This window comes from Abramis brama (genome assembly GCF_963993115.1).
Source record: "Abramis brama genome assembly, chromosome: 6".
Taxonomy (NCBI): Eukaryota; Metazoa; Chordata; class Actinopteri; order Cypriniformes; family Leuciscidae; genus Abramis; species Abramis brama.
Genome location: NC_139968.1, coordinates 21,130,955 through 21,155,393, shown reverse-complemented (window position 1 = coordinate 21,155,393; position 24,439 = coordinate 21,130,955). Strand labels below are relative to the sequence as shown.

Below are 24,439 nucleotides of genomic sequence, written 5' to 3'. Positions count from 1 at the left end.
TAAATGCACATGTTGTCATTTTTTTGGAACACACCAGCTTATTCATAACCTTAAGGCTAAAATATTCATACTACAAGCTAAAAAACTTAAATTTTGATTTCAGTGGGCCTTTAAGGGAAATGAATGACAGTATGTTAAAAGGTAAACAATATTGAGAGTGACATTTACTTAAAATGATTATGAATAATACAGGCCCCACCCATCCAAGTCCCCCAGATGCAAGCCCTGCCCTGAATAAAATGCAGGAAAGAACTGAGCCACCCCACCAAAGAGCAGGCAGACAGCAAGGCACAGAGAGTGAGAGAGAGAAAGACACCCATTTACAGCTTTACTGCCTTGTTCAGTCCGTCAGACTTGCTCTCACTGCCACCTCTATCATATCCTCTCCCTCTCTTTCTCTCTGTAGTCTCTTTGAATATTTCTCTCACACACACACACACACACTCATTCAAATACACTCATTCAACTCAGCTCATTCACAGGCACGGGTCAGGCAGCCTCACATTTCACCTTGCTCTGCCTCTGGCTGAGAGGAGAGCCCTGCAAGGTGCAGCCATCACACAGGACACAGGCTCCCGCAACTCAGTCAGGTTGGACTGAGGGACCTGAATGCTCCAGGACAATCTAACAAGACCGAGACGTTTCTTCAGGATGGCATTGCAGAGTTTTCATTCATCACTCTGAAGAGCAAAACCAGAAGACAGCTAGTTACAAGACCATTTTCTTTTTCAAAGAACTTTTACCATCTCTTCTCATGTTCCTGCTAAAGGGGTCTGCGTGAGGCAGAGCACCCAGCGAAGACCAGCATCATGCCGACTACTTGTGCAAGGTGCACCTTGGGAGTCTGACCCATCATGTGCAAATGGACACCTACTACCGCTGGTCTCCACTTCGACCTCACCTTTGCTGGCTCAGCCCTCCCTTCTTATCCTTTTTCCCTGGTATGCCTGTCCTTGCTCTTTCTGGCTTGCTCTGCTCTTGGAGGTTGCCCACCTGGACTGGGGCATGACCCTCTTCATGCGCTGGCACAGGGCACAAACTGCTCTTGGACTCTGGAGCGGCACACACGCAGCTACAACCACCTAGAGGGTGATGTTCGCCTACGACGCCTCTATTCCGCCAACAAGTTCTTTCTCTGCATCGACAAGACGGGCAAGGTGGATGGCACCCGTCGGAAGAATTACGCTGACAGTGAGTAGACACACAGTGTTTTTCTGCATGCATGTGTTCCTGCAGAAAGGGAGTCGTGCTCATTTGGTCTTTATGATTTTTCATTGACTCTCTTATCATTTGAGTTTATGGCTCTTTTAGTCCTCTGCTTGTAGCGTCAGACTTTTTTATTATGTGCATGTACAAAGGTGTTGCTAGGTAGGATTTGTAATACACAAAACACTTCATGGGAATGTGAAGGCCCTTATATTGGCCAACAAAATACTACGTTTTGAAATATGGAAGTCTGTCTCCACCTGTGACTTTATCTCTCATTATTGCAGCTTTATATATCTCCTAATTGCAACGTATCTTATCTTGTGACTTAATATTTCACAATGTGACAATTTCTTGTTACTTGTGACCACATTTGTGAGTTTGTCTTAATTTTTATGTATATAAGTTACCTGTTTTATTTTTTACTCGGAAGAAGAAACTGACTTCTATATTTAAATAAGGGATCAGTTGAACAGGAGAGGATTTGTCAAAACTGAACATCAAGTGTAATCACAACTGTATATTTTGTTTGCAGTTAAGTATAGTTGCATATTCTCATACATATATTCACTGCACACTGTCAGAAAAAAGTGCAAAAATTGTACTTTTAGGTATACAACAGCTTGTAAATGGTGCAGTACCCTTAAAGGGATGACTTTGTACCTCTAAGAGGTGCATATTAATACTTTAGAGTATGTATTAATATGTACTCTTAAGGTTCTGCTGTTAACATTTAAGGGCTAAATAAGTTGCAAAGATGTCCCTTTAAGGGTAAAGCCCCAGTGAAGATTTGAACATTTTTTTTCTTTACTTTGACTATTTTAGCCCCACTGAAAATTGTGGGTGTATGCACATTTTAAAAAAGCAGGTGCAGTTGGTAGAAAGTTGGCAGATTTATACAATGATAAATCCACCAGATGTGCCTGTCATCAGGGTCATCCCATGCTCCTTACAAATCACTTCTCCCTTACCTCCTAATTTGGTTCCATTATCTTTGCACTTGTTTCAGCTGGAGTTTTACGTTATGTCATCCTGTGTCAGGGTTTAGCAGTGGCTTTCCGTTCATTTGAATTTGGGATTGAACTGGTCTGTGTCATGGTGGGTTGACCCTGGTTGTTGTGTATGTGTGTTGTTGCAAAACAGAGTGAGTCAGACTTTTTTCCAGGAAAGTTGCTTTAACTGCTCTGCCACTGTGCAGATCTTAACTGTTGCATGACATTTGTTTATGAGTTTCTGTCTCAGATCAGCTAAGATGCTTGTGCTTAATACAGCTGGGCGAAATTGTACAGCCCTCAGAAGCAATTTGCTTGTGCATTTACTTACCATCCTCTCATTTCCTGTCCCTAAATTAAGGTCCTTTTTAGCAAAGAGGGTCCCCTTCACAGAAAGATATCCTGCATTAATTAGCAGTGCAGAATTTCTCTATATCGCCTTTACTTGCTTTCAGGGTTCACATTAGAGGAAATTTTAGATTTTCACAAAATACAGGTATCATGACTTCTTTCAGTAAACTCAGAATCAAAACTTTGTTTTACATTGATCTTGTTGGTGTTGCTTTGCTGCTGTCCACCTTGTCCTCTGCTTAGCCCTCAGCGTCCGTCAACACTACCGCGTTGCCCAAACAGCCCTGCACTGACTCTCCCTCTCACTTTTTCCAACTCTCGCTCCCAAACTCTCAGGTGCAAAAACAGTTGGAATAAGTCAACGGGCCCTTGGCTAATTGAGGTAGGAAAATATTGTATCAATCCCAGTGAACTGCAGACTGGAACAGCTGAGAGAAGAGGCTTCGATGAAAAGGACTGAAAGATAGATTGAGAGGTAAAAGGATGCAGGGGATATTATTGCATTTGTGCATTGAACAACACACATTTATAGTACGTTTGAGAGTTTCCATACTTAATTCACTAATTTTCAAGATGAGGATTCCTTTAAAGGGCTGTTAATGAGCTAATAACTGCATGTTTGGAAGATTGCTCAAGTTGAATTTGTTAGCAAAATAATTTAAGATAGCACTGTTTGAACAAGGACAAAATTAAGCAACATGACCTGGAGGAAATGTCTTGCATAAGTGTGCAAATGATTTTAGAGCTTAACGGGCTACAAACTAGCCTTGCTTTGGCTCCAATTCCTGAAACTTGTTTTTGTCCAGGTGCTGAATGGAACAAGCACTTTGAGGTTTCAGGATTCAAAGTAGATTGATGTCAATCAACTACAATAAGATTCTCATCGTTCAGTCAATGGCTTTAGTTAATGCAAACTAAACAAGCTTATTTGACTATTATTTCACAGTTGAGTGGAAATGAAGGGTGGTAGTAGTGCACCTGACAGTGCTTATTGACTGTTGGTAGTACAAAAACAGACACAGTCCCAATCCCTTTGCTAGCAACTATTCTGCCGGGTGCATAAGCATGACATTAAAGAGAGCAAACAAGAAAAAAATAGTCAATTTTATGGTTTTACAAGCCCTCTAAACATTGGATTGTGCATGGCAAATTTATGAAATATATACAATTTATATGTTGCTTGCCTCACCTGTCAATGGAAATGTATTTTGCACACATAATGGTGTAGTTTCACAATCTACCAGCGAGGGCTAACAAGCTACCCAGCCAAACTTTGTGAAGACCCATACACTAGTGTGAGTTTCACCTGCTACTCTATCAATAATGGCCTTCAATTTAGCAAATTAGTACATTTTGCTCAAGGCAAGCTATCCATGAAATTAATATTGTAAGTTTCTTTAGATATAATGTTTTTCTAACTAGTAACAAATGTAGTAAAGTACAAGTTTTCTCTAAAAGGCATGAGAAAGAAAAAGAATGGAAATGTCAATCAGACTTCAAAGGTAAAGACTGTAACCATCAACCACCACTTGATAACTAAAGTGGGTTGGTGAGTAAGAAAGTAGATCAATCTTTATCCAATGTTTTCTGTCCATTCTGTTTAAGGATTTCACCTTAGCCAAGGTTGTTTTCTTTTACACTTTTTGTGATGCAGGTACTTAAAACCAGCTTAACTCTTTTTTTCCCCTTAACATTTGGCTTTAAAAAGAACGCTGTTGAAGTCTAGGGCGTATGTGGTTGAGGACATCAAATGCTTGACTTGAGTCCAGGCAACAACACTGTGCTTAAGGAAATAAAGTCATGCGACAGGCATAATCAGAGAAGTCACTTTTGCTAAAATATGGCCACTTTGCAGTTTGCCAGGCCTTTCCCTCTGTTTCTCATTTTCTCTCGTTCTCCTTCTTCCATTTCAGCTGTATTTACAAGAGTTGTGTCATGTTTACCAAGTTTCCCCTCACTTTTCTGCATCTTGCTTTAGATGTTACAGTTTTCCCTTGCCGTGATTTCATAGGTGTGTTGAGCTTGGACCTGAGTCACGGGAAGAAAATCATCCACCCGTTCTGAATATATTGTGGAATTATTTAAAACATATTTCAAAAAGAGAGACTGTCAGTTCATGGACGCCTAGAGGCCACAGAGGAAAGATTGTGCACGACTGAATGCTGGAGAATTCATGGGAGGTGAAAATAAATTCACAATATTATATTATATCACCATATCAGGTCTGTATATGTGTTTTATTAGAAAACCAAATAATTACAGAATGTGTTTGATTACAGACAGCTGAATTCATAAAATTAATTAACAGTCCTCAGAAGTATCGATATATGATGAGACATTAAAGTACTTGGTTGCCTCAAATTTGTTAAAGCGTGAGAGAGCATGTACTCCACTAAGGACCTTTCATAAGTATAGTAGTGAAGCTCCTGGTTTGTGACAGTTTAAGTGGTAAGGGCACATGGGTGCTAGGTGATTCCAGACGCTTCTGGAAAGTCTGGGAATGTTGCTTACATTTAGCCTGTAGGGGCCTCTTGGAGATTTTGGTGCCAGGAAAAAAAAGAAAATCCTACAAATCCAGCCTTTTTAATCCTTCCGATGGACAGTGGTCCAGAGTTAGTGAGAAAAGGCTCGAAATCCATCTCTTGCCAGGTGGTTTTGGCCCTGTGAAAGTGAAAAAGACAGAAACTGACACGCACTCTGAGAGTGGTAGAGATAAAATGTCCTAATTTCTCTAACCTCTTTTCTTTCCAAAGGCCATTTTTGATGTCATGAATGGATAAAAAGACACGTTGCAGTTGTAACCCCTCAGGTCCTACTCGCCCCACTTTTTGAATACGGGTCTCCGGCATAGGAGGTTGGCGCGCTAACAAGGACGCTAAAGACCACAGTCACTCTAGCGCGCCTCCTGAGATCAGGGGAGTGAGGTTTAAATGCAAATCTCTCACTAGCTGGCTTTCGTTACACTCACCCCCCTAAACCTCACTCCCATCCGGGTCACGGCACCAATGTAACCCCTCAGGTCCTACTCTCCCCCTCCCCACTCTGTGCGGGCCTTGAACCCGGGTCTTTGACCGGGGAGGTGGGTGCACTAACAAGAACGCTAAAGTCTTTGGGGTGGAAGTGAGGTTTACATGCACAACTCTCATTAGCTGGCCTCCGTTACACAATTAGTAGTGTGCTGCTAGGTGCAAAGAAGCTGAGTAAAACTACTTTAAAAGCCTTTGCCGAATGGTTGAATCGGCAGTGGACTCGAGGAACGTGCAAGCAGTGATACTACAGTGGCTAATAGGAATACACAAAATCTGGAATTTCTAATCATTCTAAATCATTCTTTAGCCTGATGGAAATCAAACTTTTAAAGCGCATGTAAATGTACTTATTGAGTCACAGAGTGTCAGTTTGAATCTGGTAATCTCTGATGATATTACAAAAACAGCCAACGATAACAACATAAAACTGGGCCTAGTCTTATGATGACTCAACTAATGCAATATATATTTTCATTTAAAGGTTGAGCACTCTATATACCCAGCGGTGCGATTACTGACAGGCAGTCTCATGGTTCAAAAGGTATTGCTCCACTTCTCTCATCTTCGCTAGCCAAACGGTAATGTTTGCAGAAAATTGACCCGAGACCATTTTTTCCTGAATGAGAAGTCATTAGCACTGTTGTTATTATTATTATAACTTTTTGTGAGGGATGTAAAACAAGTATTAATTAGATCAGTTGGGAACCCACAGCTTGGCTAAATCATGCAGTGCCATATGCTGACTAACATCTGCCAAAGCCAACACAGTCCACCTCTCTTGGCTCTGAGGCGAAATTAAACAGACAGACAGACTCGGTCTCATTGTGACTAGGTTCAGGCACTAGGCAGCGGCAAATTGGAGCACCCTCTTGGGATTGTAGTCGCTCTGAATTGACCTTTTGATTAAAGCTGTTCAACTTCAAGCTTAGGTTAACCCAGACGGTGTATCTTGGAGACTCTGAGTGACTACTGTGGGATTCCCATGCATGCATTTATAACAATTTGAGATTTACACATTCTTTGCCAGTCACAGTATATATATATATATATTGTGGTAACATTAATGTCCAAACCTGCCATTTTGGGATAAATATCAGAAGTCGAAATGCTGGCTTATTAAACTGATTTCTCTTAGTCTGAAATGATACACAGGAATTCTGCTGTAATTCTCCCTCTGGGTTTTCTTGTATTTATTAGTGGTTCACCTCATGTTTTGGTGACCTAAATTGGTGCTATTTATCACTTGTCTATTTATAATGATACACCAATTATTGACGTGAATAGAATGGTCTCTTAGGTGTTGCAAGCCCAAGTTTTTAATCAGACCTAAAATCTAAAGGAAACTACTTATAAAATATGGCACGATAAGATTGTGACACACCTAGTGTACGTCTTTACACTTAATTACAGCTGATTAAGTTGTAAAAAACAGCAATAAAATGAGTGAGCCACTAAAAACAGGCCCACCCTTCATCTGCCTGAGGATTCCTATGGCTACCACTGAAAGACTTTGATCACATAATCTAAACTACTTTCTACCATAGATATGTTAATTCATTTAATATTGTGGTTTGCTATAAGTAATGTGACAATGGATTTATAAAATCCCAAGATATACAATGTTTTAGTATGAAATTTAAAGTTTGTGTATACCTGTCCTATGTTTGGAAGTGTGTTGCACAATTTGACATAATCATAGTTCTAAAACAACTTATGTATATAAATCAACATGACAACAAACAACAATATAAAACAGCTTTAAGCAAACAGCCATATCACTATGGTAGCAGTTTATTTACAGTATATTGCTACCGTTCAAAAGTTTGTGGTCAGTTACTTTTTGTTTTTTAAAAGAAATGAATACTGTTCATGAAAGGATGATTTGTTAAATTGATCAAAAGTGACAGTAAAGACATTTATAATGTCACAAAAGATTTCTATTTTAAAACTGTATGCATTAAAGAGTCCTGAAAAACCTCTGTATCACGGTTTCCACAAAAATGTTTAGCACACAACAGTTTTCAACATTGATAATGACAAGAAATGTTTCTTGAGCACCAGATCAGCATTTTAGAATGATTTCTGAAGGATCATGTGACAGTATTTTGTAACAATATTTTACAATATTACTATTTTTTACTGTATTTTTTGATCAAATAAATGCAGCCGTGGTGATTATAAGAGACTTCTTTCAAAAACCGCCCCTAAACTTTTGAACAGTAGTGTATTTGATAGTTACAAAGTTTTATCAGCTTTGTTTTATGTGATAAGACGGGACAATTCTCCGGTCAGCTTTTGATCTAAACCAGTTAAACAGTGTATGTGAGATTTAGAAACTCTTTCCATACCTTATCATAATCAGCTTGTTTGCATGAAATCAGACATAGGACAACAACAAAAGCCGGGCCACTATGAAGGCCAGCTACATGCGCTGAATGTTTTAACAGTTTTATCTCGCCACCTAAAGATGTAAAGTAATCATGATGTGCTGAAATGTGCTGTCCTGAAATGACATAGGGCATTGTCAATGAGCACATTCAACAAAATAAGCCCTAAGCACACAATTGCCCCATGGTGTAAACTGAATTTGTATGTGTTTGCTCACTCAGTTATAGCCTCTAGGATTTGATTTGGCTATTAAAACTTGAATCAGTTTTCAGCTGCGATTAAAGTGATAATAATGATTTATTGTACCTCAAAGTTGGCTTCTTCATTGCAAGTTCACACTGCTTTCCACCAACCTTGTGGTAAGCACGCTATACCTGTAACCGATATGCCACTGCCATCATTAAGACGCTGTCAAGACTGAAACATTATCTCAGTTTCAGTTTCCTGACGCATTTTTCTTTTTGTCTTGCCTCATAATCATCCAGTTGTGATTCAAAAAAAAAAAGAATTGCATATTTTCCCAAACGCTCTTCAATATCGGTTTAGTTTCCCGTGTGGCCAATTAGCTGAATCAACATTTTCAGGATGTATGCTGTTTGTCAATTATGTGATCCTTCATCTGCAAGTTAACACATAGCAGAGCTCACTGTATGTTTATGTATTTATTCATCTTTCTGCATGACTTATCATGGCCAGACCCCACTTTACAAATTAGACGGGGTTTTTTTGTGGTAAAATAAAGACATACAGTGTGTATGACATACAGACATACAAATTACTCTTATGAAATGGTTCTTTGTGTGTTTTTCTTTCACTAAAGAGTTTATCAGAGCAGTTAATGAATCAATATTTGACTCACTTCTGAACTGTAAATTATTGTTATTATTAGTTACTGTCAGTGTGTGTATATATATACAAACACACACACACACACACATGCATACATAGATGGCTTTTTGTAGCTTCAAAAACACACTATTCAATTCCATTACAAACTCGGGAGAGACAGGATTTTATTTAATATAACCTAGGATGGCTTGAGGGTGAACAAATTATGGGATTAATTTCATTTTTGGGTGAACTATTCCTTTAAACATGTTCCACAAAGTTTGACAACCAGACATACTTTTTGTCTTCATTTTGAGCAATGTACTTACATTTTATGTTCATTTTGTGAATTTGATTGACAAATTATTGTGCTTGTTCTATTTATACTCATAACAAAATATCAAAAAGTGGCATTTTTTATGTAGAGAGCTCAACACCAACTGATGCTAAGTCTGATGTTAAAGCTCTTTGAAACAAGGGGAGATGTTGTCTTAACTCTCTGTGCTGCTGATATCAGTTGCGAAGTTTCAGGTGTGCTCTGATCAGAAAGTTCCAGACCAAGGTTGAGTGGACAAGGGCCAGAAATCCCCCATGGAGGATAGTGTTAAGGTCAAGGCCTCTCTCGCTAGCTGAGTGATTTGACAGATCTGACAAGAAGCTGATTGCCCCTTTGTGCTGCCTGTCAACTTCCTTTTCGGTCCGTCTCATTTCAGTGCTTTGAAACACAGAGTGAGCTCCAGCCATGGAAAACATCCTGCTTCGGATTGACCAAGTGGAACTCCTTGTCTAAGCTCAGTCGGCCCTGTTTCAAGCACTACCTTCTCTGTTGTCACCGCAACACAACCTTTGTAACTCCGTTGCTATTTTTAGGTTAAGTACTTTGTCAAATTAGAGTAGAACGGGTGATGCAATTGTTTTATGTGCTAGATTATGGTAATTGTTCTGTGTGACAACAGGTATTAAAGGATTAAAAGGTCACTTCAGAATTAAAATTTCCTGATAATTTACTCACCCCCGTGTCATCCAAGGAAACATATCGCCATATCCAAGTTTTCCGCCCTACCCTACCTTTTTGAACCGGAACATGCATGACCTTTCAAAGCGATTACGTAATGCGTGGCGTATCGCAGTGCTAGTGCAAGACGAGCATTTGTGGTTAAAAAGTATCTATATATATTTTTTGTTTGTTTGTTTTGAACAAGATAAGATCGTTTCGCTAGATAAGACCCTTATTCCTTGGCTGGGATCGTGTAGAGCCCTTTGAAGCTACATTGAAAATCCTGGAATGTTTTTCTCAAAAACCTTAATTTATTTTCGACTGAAGAAAGAAAGACATGAACATCTTGGATGACGTGGGGGTGAGTAAATTATCAGGACATTTTAATTCTGAAGTGAATAAAACCTTTAAGCCCTCTAGATTCATATAGGTTCTGGAGAAGTTAAACCATAGCCTTGTTTGAATAAGCCCTACACGTATTTGCAAGGGTGAGGTAGTATGCTCTCGTCCCCAAGCCTGATTTTAGTCAGGACAACTGCATCTGCATTTTGGCAGGTGGACGGTTCTCCTCTCATGCAACTTGGTGCAATTAACCACATTTCGACAATGACCTCAGCCTTAATCCTGGGCCTTTTGATAGCGCTGGCTGCAGAAAACAACAGAAGCCTTGAGTCACAAAATAGCCCTTGAATCCGCTTGTAACTATCCGTACGGGCCATTGATGTCTACCCGCTTGCTGGCACAGGAAGTGATGCGTGATTTGGAGGCACTGCTGCACACCCTCTCCTTGATTAAAGAAAAGCCTATTTATGGGGTCCTGCTTTCTTTCCGTGCCACCTCACGCATTTTAGTACCTCATAAGACCAGACACACCAGACCATGTCTTTGTTAACCTCTTGCGCCTTCTCAGTCCTCACGACAGAGGCACCGCTTGCCCTCCGGCATGCTAAAACTCTTAGTGGGTGGGTGAATGTCTGCTAGTTTTTTCAATGAGAAAAAATGCTAGCAAGGGAACCATCCTGAGGGTTTGGTTTCACATGAGAAAGAAGCCAGATATGTACTATTCAGCCTTTAGGAGCAATAGAAATCGGTCTTGTTGAAGGTCTGGCCACTAGTTTGCGACCACCAGTGCAGTCATAGCAACAAGATACATTTTTTTGAGAATTTGCTTGAGTCCATTTAATCTTATTGCACTGGCAAATTGATTCCACTTGTATTAAGTATAAACCACTTAAAAACAAGTGAATAAATCTGCCAGTGCAGGAAAAGAAGACACATTTTCTGTGAGAAAATTTGGCGGGATGAACACTGAAGTGTCTCAATGGACTTTGTGGGCCATACAGTGAGTAAATCGGCCATTCTGGGATCTTGTTTTAGGGGTTGATTATACTTGGCCTCTGACCCTGGATCAATTGACTCTGGAAGTGGTCTCTTTATCTGGGACAGTAATTGACTAATGAAAGACTTCCTGTGCCTTTTAAGAATCTCTTATCTCTGAGTCTCAGTTCTAAATATCGATATCAGTGTTCTAAACACATTTCTACCATACACACATGTAACAATGTGAAAAAAAAGAAGTTATTTAGCTAGTTCGTCCCAGACAGATCAGTCATTTGAATTCAATGAGCAAATTTAGTAATTTGTGCAATTGTAATAAGCCAAATATGTATAAATAAAGCCACGCAAAAACTCAAATTCTGGCTTAAAGTCCACCAAAGTGCTCAATATTTGTATCTCTTTTATGTGTCTTTCAACCTTTCAGTCACAAACTTCACACATTTACAAAAATGAAACGTTTCTACAGCGTTAGGGGAACCGGTCAGTGACAGAAAGAGCTGTCTGTAAGTTTGACAAGGCAGACAAACTGACAGAAAGAAACTTGGGGCCCTACCTAAGTCTCGCTTTGTCCCCGTCTGACCCCTGCTCTCCTTCCTGGCCTCTGTGCCTCTCACCTGGGCCGTCTCTCTGTGTGCGGGGGGTAATGGGATACCTGTCACTGGCTCTAATGGCCTTTGAAGGACCTGGCTAATCCCAAGAGCTTGCATTCAGCGAGCCATAAAAGCAAAACGAGGCCAAGGGCAGGCCCCTGAAACTGTAACAGCTCTGAATTGTGTGAGAGGGAACGTCACCCAAGTGTGCAACCCTGGCAAATGAGTGTGATAATGGACTCTCAACTGAGTTAAAGTGCCTTGATGCTTGTGGTTCAAATTTGCACATCCTCACTTGCCGACACAATAGCAACTGAACGGCTATAGGGATGCACACTATATCGGTATAACGGTTATCGGTCGATATTGGATATTTAATTGTAAATATTTATAACCCATAATTTAACATTTGGATGACCTTTCCAGTCATACAGTAACAGTAATTTCAATTTCACCTTAAAAAACAATACTAATTTAATAACACTGCATTGTAATCTTTAGCAAATCTCATAATGCATATCCATTCTATTTTCATATTTTTCATATTGTACAAGTTCCATACTGTATGATGCACCATTCAAAATAGTTGATTTTAGTGTTTCATTTTTTATGTATTTAGACAATATAGTTGTTAGCCAGAATTTGAAATATCGGTGCATCCTCCAACAATGCAAATTTTAGAATACAAATAAATAGAGATAAATAACTTAAATATGTATAATCCTGTGTGTGTGTGTTGGAATAAGTATCATCTTCAGTATTTGGGGTAAAGTACTGTAGATCAGTTTCAGTATTAAGGATAAATGGTGTTTTCCAACCATGACCATTTGGTGCATGAAATAGAATATTCTATTTTATTCTTTATTTTATTCAGTAAAGCTTGAGTGAATATGACATGCACTTTATTATACTGGAGCCCTATGAAACACATGGCGAGAAGTAAAGACCAAGTCTGAAACAGATGTTTCACATTACAGCCAATGGACATTTATGAGACTGGACAGTAAATGCTTGGCAGAGTTATTTAACTTCAATGTGTGTGACCTGGTCAAAAATATTTTTATTTGATTTTATTTTTAAAACATGGTGCAGTTTTCATCAGTTTTTACAGGAACTGGAGCATGAGTTCCTATTTGCTTTTGTTCATGTTGTCTGAAATATGTCAATATTATAGTCCATATTATATCCCAGTAGAGAGGTGCAGGTGCAACTAGATTATATACCGATAATTTAGACATTTTTTTTTATTTATGTGATATATATGTATTACTGATATTGGATATTTAAGCACTTAGTACATTTTTAAAAACGCTAATAATTCATAATTCGCAACACTGTTAAATTAAATCTTTAGCAAATCTCAAAATGAATAATATATATATTTTTTTTTATAAGTATTTTACTAAGCTGTGATGCCAAAATTCACTATTGAATTTCAAACAAGATAAAATAAAATATTTTATTTAAAATTTATTCTGGCAAAAAAAGTATAAATTTTAATATCGGCCATTAAAACTCTGTGAGTCTCTTGGGAAGTGTTTATAACTAGGAAAAAAAGTATTGTGCGGTTCTCTACTCTTGTTCTTTACGCTTGGTTCTCTAAAACTGGACCAAGACCACTGCGCATCTTGTTCAAAAATCTCTATTTAACGACCAATTTAATTGTGAAAAAGGGCATGTTTACCTCACACGCAGGCCTCTGGTGCAATGGATAGCAGACTAATAGGATGAGAAAGACTGATGTTATCAAAGCCAGCGTAGTTTAACACACACCACCCCACCCCCTGGAGATGGCAAGAATGTGGGAACGAAGAGAGAAATCAGGCCAGGCAAAGAATCGCCTCAGCCGCGTCCTTTCTTTGCACTCTCGTTGTTTCTTTCATCCCTTTCACCGTTTTCGCAGTAAGAACAGACCAAAAGGCATGCGAGTACATCTGAACAAACCATTGTCCTGCTTCTAAATGGCAAAAACCGGTGCATATTTGTTATGCATTTCTTCAGCCCCCCAAAACGCTTTTATTGTGAATTAATCAGTAACTTCTCATACATTCAGTTTCATATAGAAAATCAATTGACTTGCCGTTGAAACGGCGTCCGTTTATTTAGTGTTGAAAATGTCAAGAAATGTCTAGCTTTTTTCCACACATTCAGCTTAGAGGGAGCTTGGAAACCGTTATTATAAACAGCTTAGCTGTACACATTTATTACATCAATAACAACCATAAGTTATGTTTATGGCTGTGTAGGGTGTCATGGGATCTAAATAAGACATGGGAATCATTACTATAGACTTTAACGCCTTGACAGACTTACGTAATTTGAATAATATATAGTAATATGAAGCCAAGGTGGAAAATTGCGCTAAATACTGGAGCATAGACAAGTTATATTTGTATACTAAGACAGTTCCATTAAGGTTACAGGGTCATTTTGACAATCCGCCATTATATGTACTGTATATGTGTGGTGTGTATGGATGGAGGGGTTTTCCATAAGTGAAAGAGTAGCAGTGTAGAAGAGGTTTGTGAGTGTAGAGGAGACGTGTGTCATAGCCTGTAACCTTTGGAGACTTCGTATAGTTATGACGCATGTCCGTAAACACAGGCTGGAGCTTCTCAGCTGCTCACTGGAATACTTTTAGGATCGTTCAGCTGTTAATTAGCTCATAAATTTAACAACCCCGCAGAAGCCGTTTCTGCATACAAGTGAAGTTGTTTGACCACACCTGTGGTCAGTGTGGAGCTTCATGCCAGGACAAGTTGTAAAATGTTAGTTTATACCATAAACATTCATTTTCGGATTAAAACCATTATGAAATTACTTGAACCCAACTGAAAACACGAAATAAACTTTAGACTTGAATCCAGACAGTTCTTTAGACTCGAATCCAATGACGGCCCCAAAACATATCTAGAGACCAGTATAATAAAACCATTATGAAATTAAGTCTCGGTTATTTTCCCCAATTGGCTGCATTCATTTGATCAAAAATACAGTAAAACCATAGAATTTCATACATTTTTAGTCAAATTCAGTATGGAAAATGTCCATCTAGGACTAGGAATAGCATCAGATGATAACCTCTTTTCCCAGGGCACCAGTGAAAATTCGATTTTGACTGTAACATGGTCCAAAAGTAGGGCAGAGCGGTTTCCCGCACACTTGAAACTCAAGCCGTCTAAAGCGGCGGTGACTATGGTGGGCTCACGGCCTGAACGCTCATCCCACACACACAGGCCTAGAGTTCATTGGGCTCAAGAGCACCTAGGAGGAGGCTGATCTGATCAAAGGTGCTGGTCACGGCCATTAGGCACAGCAATAAGGACCCAGCATGAAAAGGTTGTGATCTGAAAAGGGTTAGGAAAGAAAAGGAGAAAAAACAACATCAGGACCCTCTAAAGGAAGAAAGCAAACTGTGAAAAAATTGAAAAGGTACGTCAATCAACTACAAGCACCCAGTTGGACACAAGAGATTCCCAGGCTTTCACCCGAAGGGGCGACAGGCCAGAGAGGGCTGCTGGAGGGGGCAACCTGGGAAATTAAAGACCCTCTTTAAAAAGCACGTAAGGGAGGGAGTTCGCAGGAGAAACTTAGCTCCATCTTTCACCCTGTCGACCCCTTCCTTCTCTTTTAATTGATGTGGGTGGAACTTTGCTCTGTGTGACAAAAGCCGGGTCATTAATGAGACCTTGTCAGCTTCCAAATCTCAGGTAGGTAACAAAGGCCTTTTGGGAGCAAAGGGCCAGTTGAAGGAAACATAATTTTAGGAACCTCCTGACCTCCGCCCTGGCTTTCCTTATTACCAGCATCTACATCCCGCGTTCTCCACCAACTCCTCCTTCTGCTCCTCTCACCCGACGATAATTCTGACAAAGGAATCGCTTTGAGAGCTCCTTCCTGCTTTTTTTTTTTTTTTTTTTTTAACTGATTTGCTTTCAATGTCAAAAAGGGCTGAATGATCTGAAGATGGGCTCACTTCCAAAAAGTAAAGGGTGGGAGATTAAGGCAAAAGTGAAAGAGTAAAAAGACTGTGCAAAAGGGCTTTCAGAGGTTACATGTGAGATGGGAAGAATGGGTAGTCAACACTTGACTAAGTCTGTATAAATGAGGATTTTGCTTGTAATAGTTCAAGCAGCTTATTGCCATCTCCGGCCAAAACATGTCAAAGGTCAAGCGAGTTTCCCGAACATGAGACGAAAACAAACTCGACGCTATTTAACTGAAATTATTTTCACCTACAAAACTCGCTGGCATCTTGCACAATTCTTTCATTAAAATGTAAAAAAAAAATACTATTGGAAAAAAAGCACAATGAAAAAAGAAAAGAAAATTCGTTCGTTCCAAACCTGCAAGACTTTCGTTCATCTTCGGAACACAAATTAAGATCTTTTTGATGAAATCTGAGAGATTTCTGTCCCTTCATTGACAGATACGCAACCACTGCTTTGACGCTTCAAAAAGAATAAAAACCTGTTCATAATAAAGTGAGCGAGTTTCTTCAGAAAACTTGTGTTTAAGATGAACGAAAGTCTTACGGGTTTGGAACGACATGAGGGTGAGTAAAGGGTGAACTATCCCTTTAACTACACACTAAAATTGCCTTATTACTTCACTGATGTACAACGGTTTTATGTGTTCGATTCATCTCATTTGAGTCATTCTGTCGAGATTTGGACTGTAGTTGCATTGTAAAGATTGACCTTTGCAGTACTTTATTTCTTTCAAGGTTTTTAGGTTGTGTTGGACTGGGCATTTTCATGATAAATTGAATTCCTTGAACACTCCACAGACCATGAGCTTAGGACACAATAGAGGACATTTTCAAAGGGAATAAAGATTAATAAAGGTCCAACTTGGCTCTACAGGTGTTTGGTCATGCGTCAAGAACTTTAATAATTTCACCTAGACAAATCTGCACAGAATATCCATTGGATTTTCTCAACTGTGGTTCAGCTGAGGCTGGTTCAAATAATGGTGAAGAATAGACGTATGGACTTCTATTCAACAAAGTATCATTTATATGAAAATTTGATGCTTTTTTGTCTTTTCCTTTTTTAGAAAGAGACGTTTTTTGCGCATTAAATAAAACCACTCTGAATCAGTTCTTTATTTAGGACGTTTTCCTGAATTGGACTTGACTCACACCTTTGAGCAGCTATAATGAAACCGCACTTACTTCAGACACCGGTGCTTTTCATTTGACTCGACCGTTGCTCATAAACTCAATGTGAGCTCCAATCATCTGGGAGACTGCAGGCTGGATGTCTTATGAGCTGTTTGCACGCGTCCATCACCAAAGCTACCATGATTGTAAACACGGCAAGTAAATAACATATTGACCTTCAAAGCACAAACATTATTGAATGAGGTGGCACCTGAATGATCTATCAGCATGTCCTTATGATGGACTATGTTACCAATATGTGAAGAAAGATGTTATTTATCACTTTATGTGCCTGTCAGCTGTACTAGACTTCTTATGCTTGCCAAGTGAATTTCTTGACATTTATTATTATTATTTATGATCTATTTTTTTTTTTTCTAGCATTTTCTAAGTTGTTACATTTTAAATTACATTTATTCCATTTGACATACATAGAATACATTGTAAATTGTTTTGGATAAAAGCATCTGCCAGATAAATGCTATAAAAATCTGATGTGTGTATATATATATATATATATATATATATATATATATATATATATATATATATATATATATATATATACGTAAAAAATATGTATATATAAAAATATATATATATACACACATTTATTTGGTCAAGCGTTATGTGTTATTTTGGTCATGCGTCATATATATATATATATATATATGTATATATATATATATATATACATACATATAATATGCAAGCATGGGAATACTTGTTTGATTTTTGCTTTTAGAGTTTACCACAAAAATACATATGAAAGATGGTTGTTATATGGACATTAAGTTGGTGCAGTATCTTCCATCGTATCAGTGTCTGTGATTTAATTTCCAAACCCATTGGAAATGACATACGGTCAAGGATTTTACTCTATCACTACATTTTCTATTCCATTTTTTCCAAGCTACCATTTTCGGATAGAACAGTGTTTTTTATCATAATAAAACATGTATAATTCAACAAGTACATTCATCCCAGGAAGTGCCACAAAGTTGCGGACGATAATTAGTCAATGAGTTTAAACTGGAAGAAATGGCTGTTGAGAAATGACTACACCTGCTCAAACCTGACGGCGAGGGTTTATTCAGTCACAGCTCAAAAGCTTTAACCAGGATCCCAAACCCAATTTCTTCGGTCTACCACCTGCAACACATGTGTTCAACAGAACCGCCTTCCTGTGTTTTTTTTTTTGTGTTCATTTCCCAACTGGCACTAGGTCAACATCTCATTCAGCACCTTGATGTGTTACAGTGTTTACAGTCCAAAGCCAACAGCTGATTCGTCTGCACCGTTTCCCCTTGCAGTATTATAGAGAGGCACCCAGCTGACACCAAATGGTTTGCAGCGTTTTGTATTTTTCCCCTTTTAAGCTGCTTTTTATGAGCCTTAAAAAGTATTGGATGCTCCGGAGAGATAACATCAGACATTAAGAAGTATGTGATGTAATGGAGAGGAACACTCTCAGAAAGCATTCAAGTCTTTTTCACAGATTTCCAGGACAATCTCAGGTCATCTCCAAAACAATCTGTTCTATTGTCATGACAAAAGGACCAGCCTCCATTTTAGAGCAAAAACAGCATTAGAAAAACTTTGCTTGATGGACATCCTACCACAATCAATCTGAAACTAAATTGCCAGATCACAAAAAAAGGATTGCTTTAGATATAATCAAATAGGTGAAATGTTTAGAAGAGAGCAGTCAAAGACATCCATTGAGCGCATGTTGAAAAATACATCGAAACTGAAAAATAATGGGAAAACAGCGGTGGAATGCAAAAATGCATTCAGTGAATGGCCTCTTAAACTCTGTCTCAAACATTTTTCAAACATTGTGAAAAAAAGACAAAAAAATGTCAAATGTCAACTGTTTTGATTTGTTGCAAATTCATATAAATTCTCAAGACCTCATTTGTACGTTTTCATACAGTACGTTCTGCTCTGTGTGTTTTGGGGTGGGTTATGGATTAATCTTAATACTTGTTTTTAGAGAGAGATTAGAAAGAGGTTGTCATTCAAGCCATATACAGGTTATACAAATCATACAGTTTCATACTAATCACAAAAATACTTACACAACTGCACACTTAAAAAGTAGCTAAATCTCATGAGTTGGGGTTGAAAATGTTTATTCACTTGACCTATAGTTTGCATGTGTAAACATATTGGCAATATCAAGCTAAAGTGTTTTTTTTATGCAACATAGATGTATTTACATTTTGAAAACTCTATCTTTGACCAAAATTGTTTACTATTTTGTCATTCTTGTGAGCAACCAACAGAAAAGACGTGCATTTATCAAAAAAATAAATAAAAAAAAAACAAACTATTTTGTCAGCTACAATTGGCAAGTACATCTGAAATCAGTTGTGTTTGTCAAAAATAAAATGTGTTAATTTACTTGCAACTTATATACATATAAAGTTACGTTTTTATACGTAACGTTACCCCAAAAACTGGCCATAACATCAATCTAGCATTTTGCTGTTTTCTACACTTTCAGTCATTATGCCATAAGTGCCACATTAGTTAAAAAAAAAAACATGTCTGGAAAGGTTGTTCTTCATGGGATTCACAAAGAGCATCATTCAAACTGGCCTATTGTAGTGTGTCCTGTTTTTTCTTGTCCTGCGAGGAAAAAAAAAGCCCATCCCTTGAGCATATGGATGCCTGGTGTTCTAATCAGTAATGATAGAGTGGCTTTTGATGGAGAAACTCACCCTTTCTAAACCAGACTTCTGTTCCTTTTTCCCCTCCTCAGGTCTGATGGAAATCCGATCTGTCAGTGTGGGAGTTGTCGCCATCAAATCTGTCAGCACCGGCCTGTACTTAGCTATGTCCAAAAAGGGAACACTCTTCGGATCGGTAGGTACATCGAATGACAGTGTTTCGGCATCTTTTAGTATTAGCGTTTTTGTGACAGACGTTTGAAACATGTTGGTCATCCAGTGAATATCCATATTTTGACTTTTAATACTGTGATTTAACTCAGACTAGGTCATTACGGGAATCTGCGGTATCTTACTGTTTTTGTGAAGTTAGTGCGTGCCACCAGACAGTTGTTTGTGGCTTGTTTAATGAAGACGCCCCATTGCATGGTGCGTTTTAACTGCACTCTGAGAAATCTCACCCTGGCAATCTGTCACCCAGCCATGATAAGATGGCTTACAGATGGCTATATCTGCCCTCCGATCCCCAGAGTAAACATGACAAACCTTGGGAATCACTCGAGGCCTAAGCACCCTTCTTTTCTTACTCTTTTGAATGATTATTAGTCACATTCACTCATTCCACAGTGATCTTATCGGACTGTAAAGCTGCCTCGATCGGGACTCTAAGTGTTATTGTCATCATCCTTTTTGTCCGTTTTTAAGTTAATAGCTTTATCCAGCTGTGGCAGAGTGGCAAAGCTCTTTTGGCCTCGTCAGGCAGCTTTTTGAGCCCATGCGAGACGGTGACGGTTGATTTACAATGACAGGCTGGTTGAGATAAATAGAAATGCGTAATGGGTACACAATGGGATGCTTGGAACATTACTCACTCTCAGATTTACCTAGGACATAAACACATTTTCTGGATTTGGGGATCCAAATGTAATTCTTCAATAAAATGGCTGAGCCAAATATTGGGGTGTGGGTCCTAGTGAAAAAATAACCTACCAAAATACATTTATTTCACACTAAGTATAGTACAAATCCATTAACATATTTACTGACAAATAGCTTTAAACTTACTGATATAAATATTATAATTAAACTTTATTTGGAGTAATTCTTTATTGCACAATGCACATTTCTTTAATACTAAGCCTAACATGTGTTTTAATGTCATTATTATTAAGGATAGTATTATCACTGTATAATATCAGTCTTTAAATGCAAGATATTTAAAGTGTATCTAAAGTATACTTGCAGTATAGTTCCATTTCAGCACAATCAAATATCTTTGGTTGAACCACAGCACTACTTCCAGATAACTAAAGTGTGTTAAGTACAAAATTAGTTGTTTCAATTTGGCAGACTTTAAGTATAACAATTTACTATACCAAAAGTACAATTGCAGTGTATATCAAGTACATAAATATGTAAATGTATTTGTAGTATACTTAGCATAAAAGAAATGTATTTTAAACACATTTTGGTACATTTATTTTTCACTAGGGGGTGGTTACAGACCTGAAAAAAAATTATAATATAGATTTTGAAACATATTTGCAACCTTGAGGTACTAAAAGCCATTATATAAAAATATGTTATTATTGTTGTTGTTAATAATAATAGTATTAATAATAATATATGTTTGCCCATTTTATAGTATATTTTCAATATAAATATTTTTTTTTCCAAATATATATATATATTTTAAATAAAAATACATTTCACAATTGAACATTTCTTTTCTTGCCGTTTGAAGTACATTTTGTACATAGTATTCAGCTTTTTTTTTTTTTTTGCCTTAGCCAAGTTTTAGATGAAATGTATCTTTAATTATATATATATATATATATATATATATATATACAGTAGCCTATATAAACTTTTTAAAAAAAGGTTTTTTTTCAAATTAAAGATACATTTCATCTAAAACTTGGCGAAGGCAAAAAATTGCTAAATACTATGTTAAGGAAATTATAGATATATAATTTCCGCTGTTTACAACATATATTTAGCATATATTTGAAATCTATTATGTCCAGATAATTATATATTTTTTATTTTTTTGGGACTGCCTTAATAAAAAGGACCTCTTGCTACTAAAAACAATCCAGTGACTAGTAGGTCAATCAGCACATTTGCATCAATTAAACGACATACCATTTTATTCCTCTAAAGTAAAATTAAATTTTAATTAATAAAAAATAACATGATGAAATTTTGCCCAATTTTAAAGAATATTTCTGTCAAAAGACATCTAAAACAAGAACTGTGTAAATAATAATAATAATAATAATAATAATAACTGCATGTCTTAAACTACAGTAAATATTTTGATGCTGTCAACAAGTAACTCATCCTGCAATCTTCATTTGACCAATTTCAGGTCAGATACAACCCCAGCTGCAAGTTCAAAGAGCGCATCGAAGAGAACGGCTATAACACCTACGCCTCCCTGCGCTGGAAGCACAGGGGGAGGCAGATGTTCGTGTCGCTGAACGGCCGAGGGAAACCCCGCAGAGGACACAAAGCTAGACGGAGACACCCATCTACTCATTTCCTCCCTATGCTGCCCACATAGCTGGACTCTTCCTCATGAGCAATGCTGTGCCATCTGCATTTGATGGGGACTTATTAAATGTTATTAAGTTCTTGTTTGTCTGTTTTGTTTTTCTGAGTACTGCCGCACAGTACATTAACTTATTACTCTGTCTTCTGGCTCAGCTTAAGACCCAGTAATGTTTAAAGCAATGCTGTTAATATGATGTACAGGTTATGTATTAATGTTGTTGTTGAGTTAACTAGGTGTTTACTGCATCCATTTGTATGGCAGATTTCTCATAGAGATCACCAACCCAATCTTACTGGAAAAATGTGCCTCATACATTTTTGCAAAACCTATTCATACAATTCACTGCAGTTTCCGGCTGAAATTAACACTATAATGACAGCTTTTATTCCTTTTCATAGAACTGATGATTATGGGGTATTTTATTATCTCTAATAAAATACTTTTCATAAAACGTCTTTTTCTTAAGACTAAGAAACACTCAAAAAGCTTTCACCATAATTATTGCATGATTTGTAGGCTAATTTATTTTAATGACAGCCTAGGCTACTGTAACCAGCTTATATTGTTCAAAAGTATGGGGTCAGTCAATTTTTTTTTTTTTTTAAGATGTTAATAATTTTATTCAGAAAGGACACATTAAACTGATCAAAAGTCACAGTAAAGGCATTTATAATGTAAGAAAGATTTGTATTTCAAATGAATGAACTTTCAATTCATTAAAAATCCACAAAAATATTAAGCAACACAACGGTGTTCAACATTTAATATGTATATTTTATATTATATAATATTATATACCTATAATACTGTAATCAGAAATGTTTCTTGAGCAGCAAATCATCATATTATTTCTGAAGGATCATGTGACATTGAAGACTGGAGTAATGATGCTGAAAATTCACCTTTGCCATCACAGGAATAAATTACATGTTTTAAATATAGGCTATTACAACTTTCTTTTGCTTACACTGTCGGTAGGATTTAGTGTATGTTTTCTTCACTTTAAAATAGATAGAGAATTAAACTTTTAGTGGCACTCACTTGACAATTCATTTCCGAACTGCTGTGATACGTGCAAGTAGCAGAAAATGCTTTCGTCATGTTAGTTTGTTCCGGCAAAAACTACGTATTTGGTGCTATTTCACTTATGCCGCGATACGCGCAAAAAGCAATATAATATCATTTTACAAAAATATCGCCACAGGCACGTTTTTTTCTTGAGACTGGGTTGGACATCACATCACAATTGGCGATTGCATTTTAGAAAAGCAACGGCTGTTTAATTTTTCTTTTTTTTCTTTCTTTTTTTAAGTCCACAACATAGTTGTACCTTGAAACATGGGCTGCGTCCGAAATTGCATAGCCTACTCTCTTGAGCAGGTAGGCCTACCTATTTTGAATAAGTAATTACTTCACGACCCCTAAAAAAAGTATGTTCTATATATAGTATGAATGTGTGTAGTATGAATGTAATCTGGACATACTACATCCGCCATATTGTCATTATCATGTGACCTACCAGCGTCAGTTGCGTCGCATCACCTCCATTCACAAATCCTCTCCCGTGGCCTCATGGGTAAAGTGTCCATCCTATGCACACTTCAGAATCTCACCGGAAGTAGGTCAACTGAATACTTTTTGCCTACTGTTTTATGAGTATTGTGAATTCGGACATACTATTCTTGTCACATACTGTGTTTCGCCTATATAGTAGGGAAGTATGCGATTTCAGATGCAGCCATGAATTTGGAAACTACAATATCAGTGTGAAAGCCCTTTTCAGTACAAACAAAAAAAATATAATTACGACTTTAAATCTCAAATGTATTTCTTGTGATTGGAATGATTTAACAAAAAGAAACATATTTCACTGCCAACATGCACTGTGAAGGGAACATACAACTAATTGGTTACATTAGTCCACATCATAGACAAAAAGTCAGGCAAATGCAAACAGATTTAGTTCTCAGAACAACTTTTAGCTTAACAGACTTTCTGTACTGTAACGCTCTGAAAAGATGTTTTTATATCTATGTGTTCTTACTGTCACATTAACATTTTTTTTTTCCATAACTTGTCGCAAAATAGAACACTTAATATATTTCGACCTTTTGAACTCCACTGTTCGGCTGTGATGTTATTGTCTATGTTTTGTCCTTTCGCAACTGCAGTCTGCTCCATGTATCGGTGAGAATCTGGCTCCCTCCACGTTCCATCGACCACAACTGCATGTTCTGCCTACTAATGATCAGCATCAGCTGCTGAGTGGTTAGCCGTGGCAGAAAGTCCAAGATGCCTTCCAAAAAGGCGGAATTCTAGCCGCG

The 24,439-nt window shown here is 37.6% G+C and overlaps 1 protein-coding gene across 1 annotated transcript; it reads left to right on the top strand.

The window, feature by feature from the left end:
- The first annotated feature begins 264 nt into the window (after positions 1 to 264).
- Positions 265 to 22,856, top strand: LOC311084457 (fibroblast growth factor 22-like). The gene is made up of 3 exons (XM_084116483.1): positions 265 to 1,191; positions 19,651 to 19,754; positions 21,930 to 22,856. Exons 1-3 carry the CDS (start codon positions 855 to 857, stop codon positions 22,122 to 22,124), a joined length of 636 nt encoding a protein of 211 aa, XP_083972609.1. The 5' UTR covers positions 265 to 854; the 3' UTR covers positions 22,125 to 22,856.
- Positions 22,857 to 24,439: the final 1,583 nt, after the last annotated feature.

Bases quoted from the DNA above. Each gene is read 5' to 3' on its own strand.
- LOC311084457 (XM_084116483.1), top strand. From the start codon at position 855: ATGTGCAAATGGACACCTACTACCGCTGGTCTCCACTTCGACCTCACC. The intron at 1,192-19,650 runs GTGAGTAGACAC...TCCCCTCCTCAG, and splicing joins TCGGAAGAATTACGCTGACA to GTCTGATGGAAATCCGATCT. The intron at 19,755-21,929 runs GTAGGTACATCG...GACCAATTTCAG, and splicing joins AGGGAACACTCTTCGGATCG to GTCAGATACAACCCCAGCTG.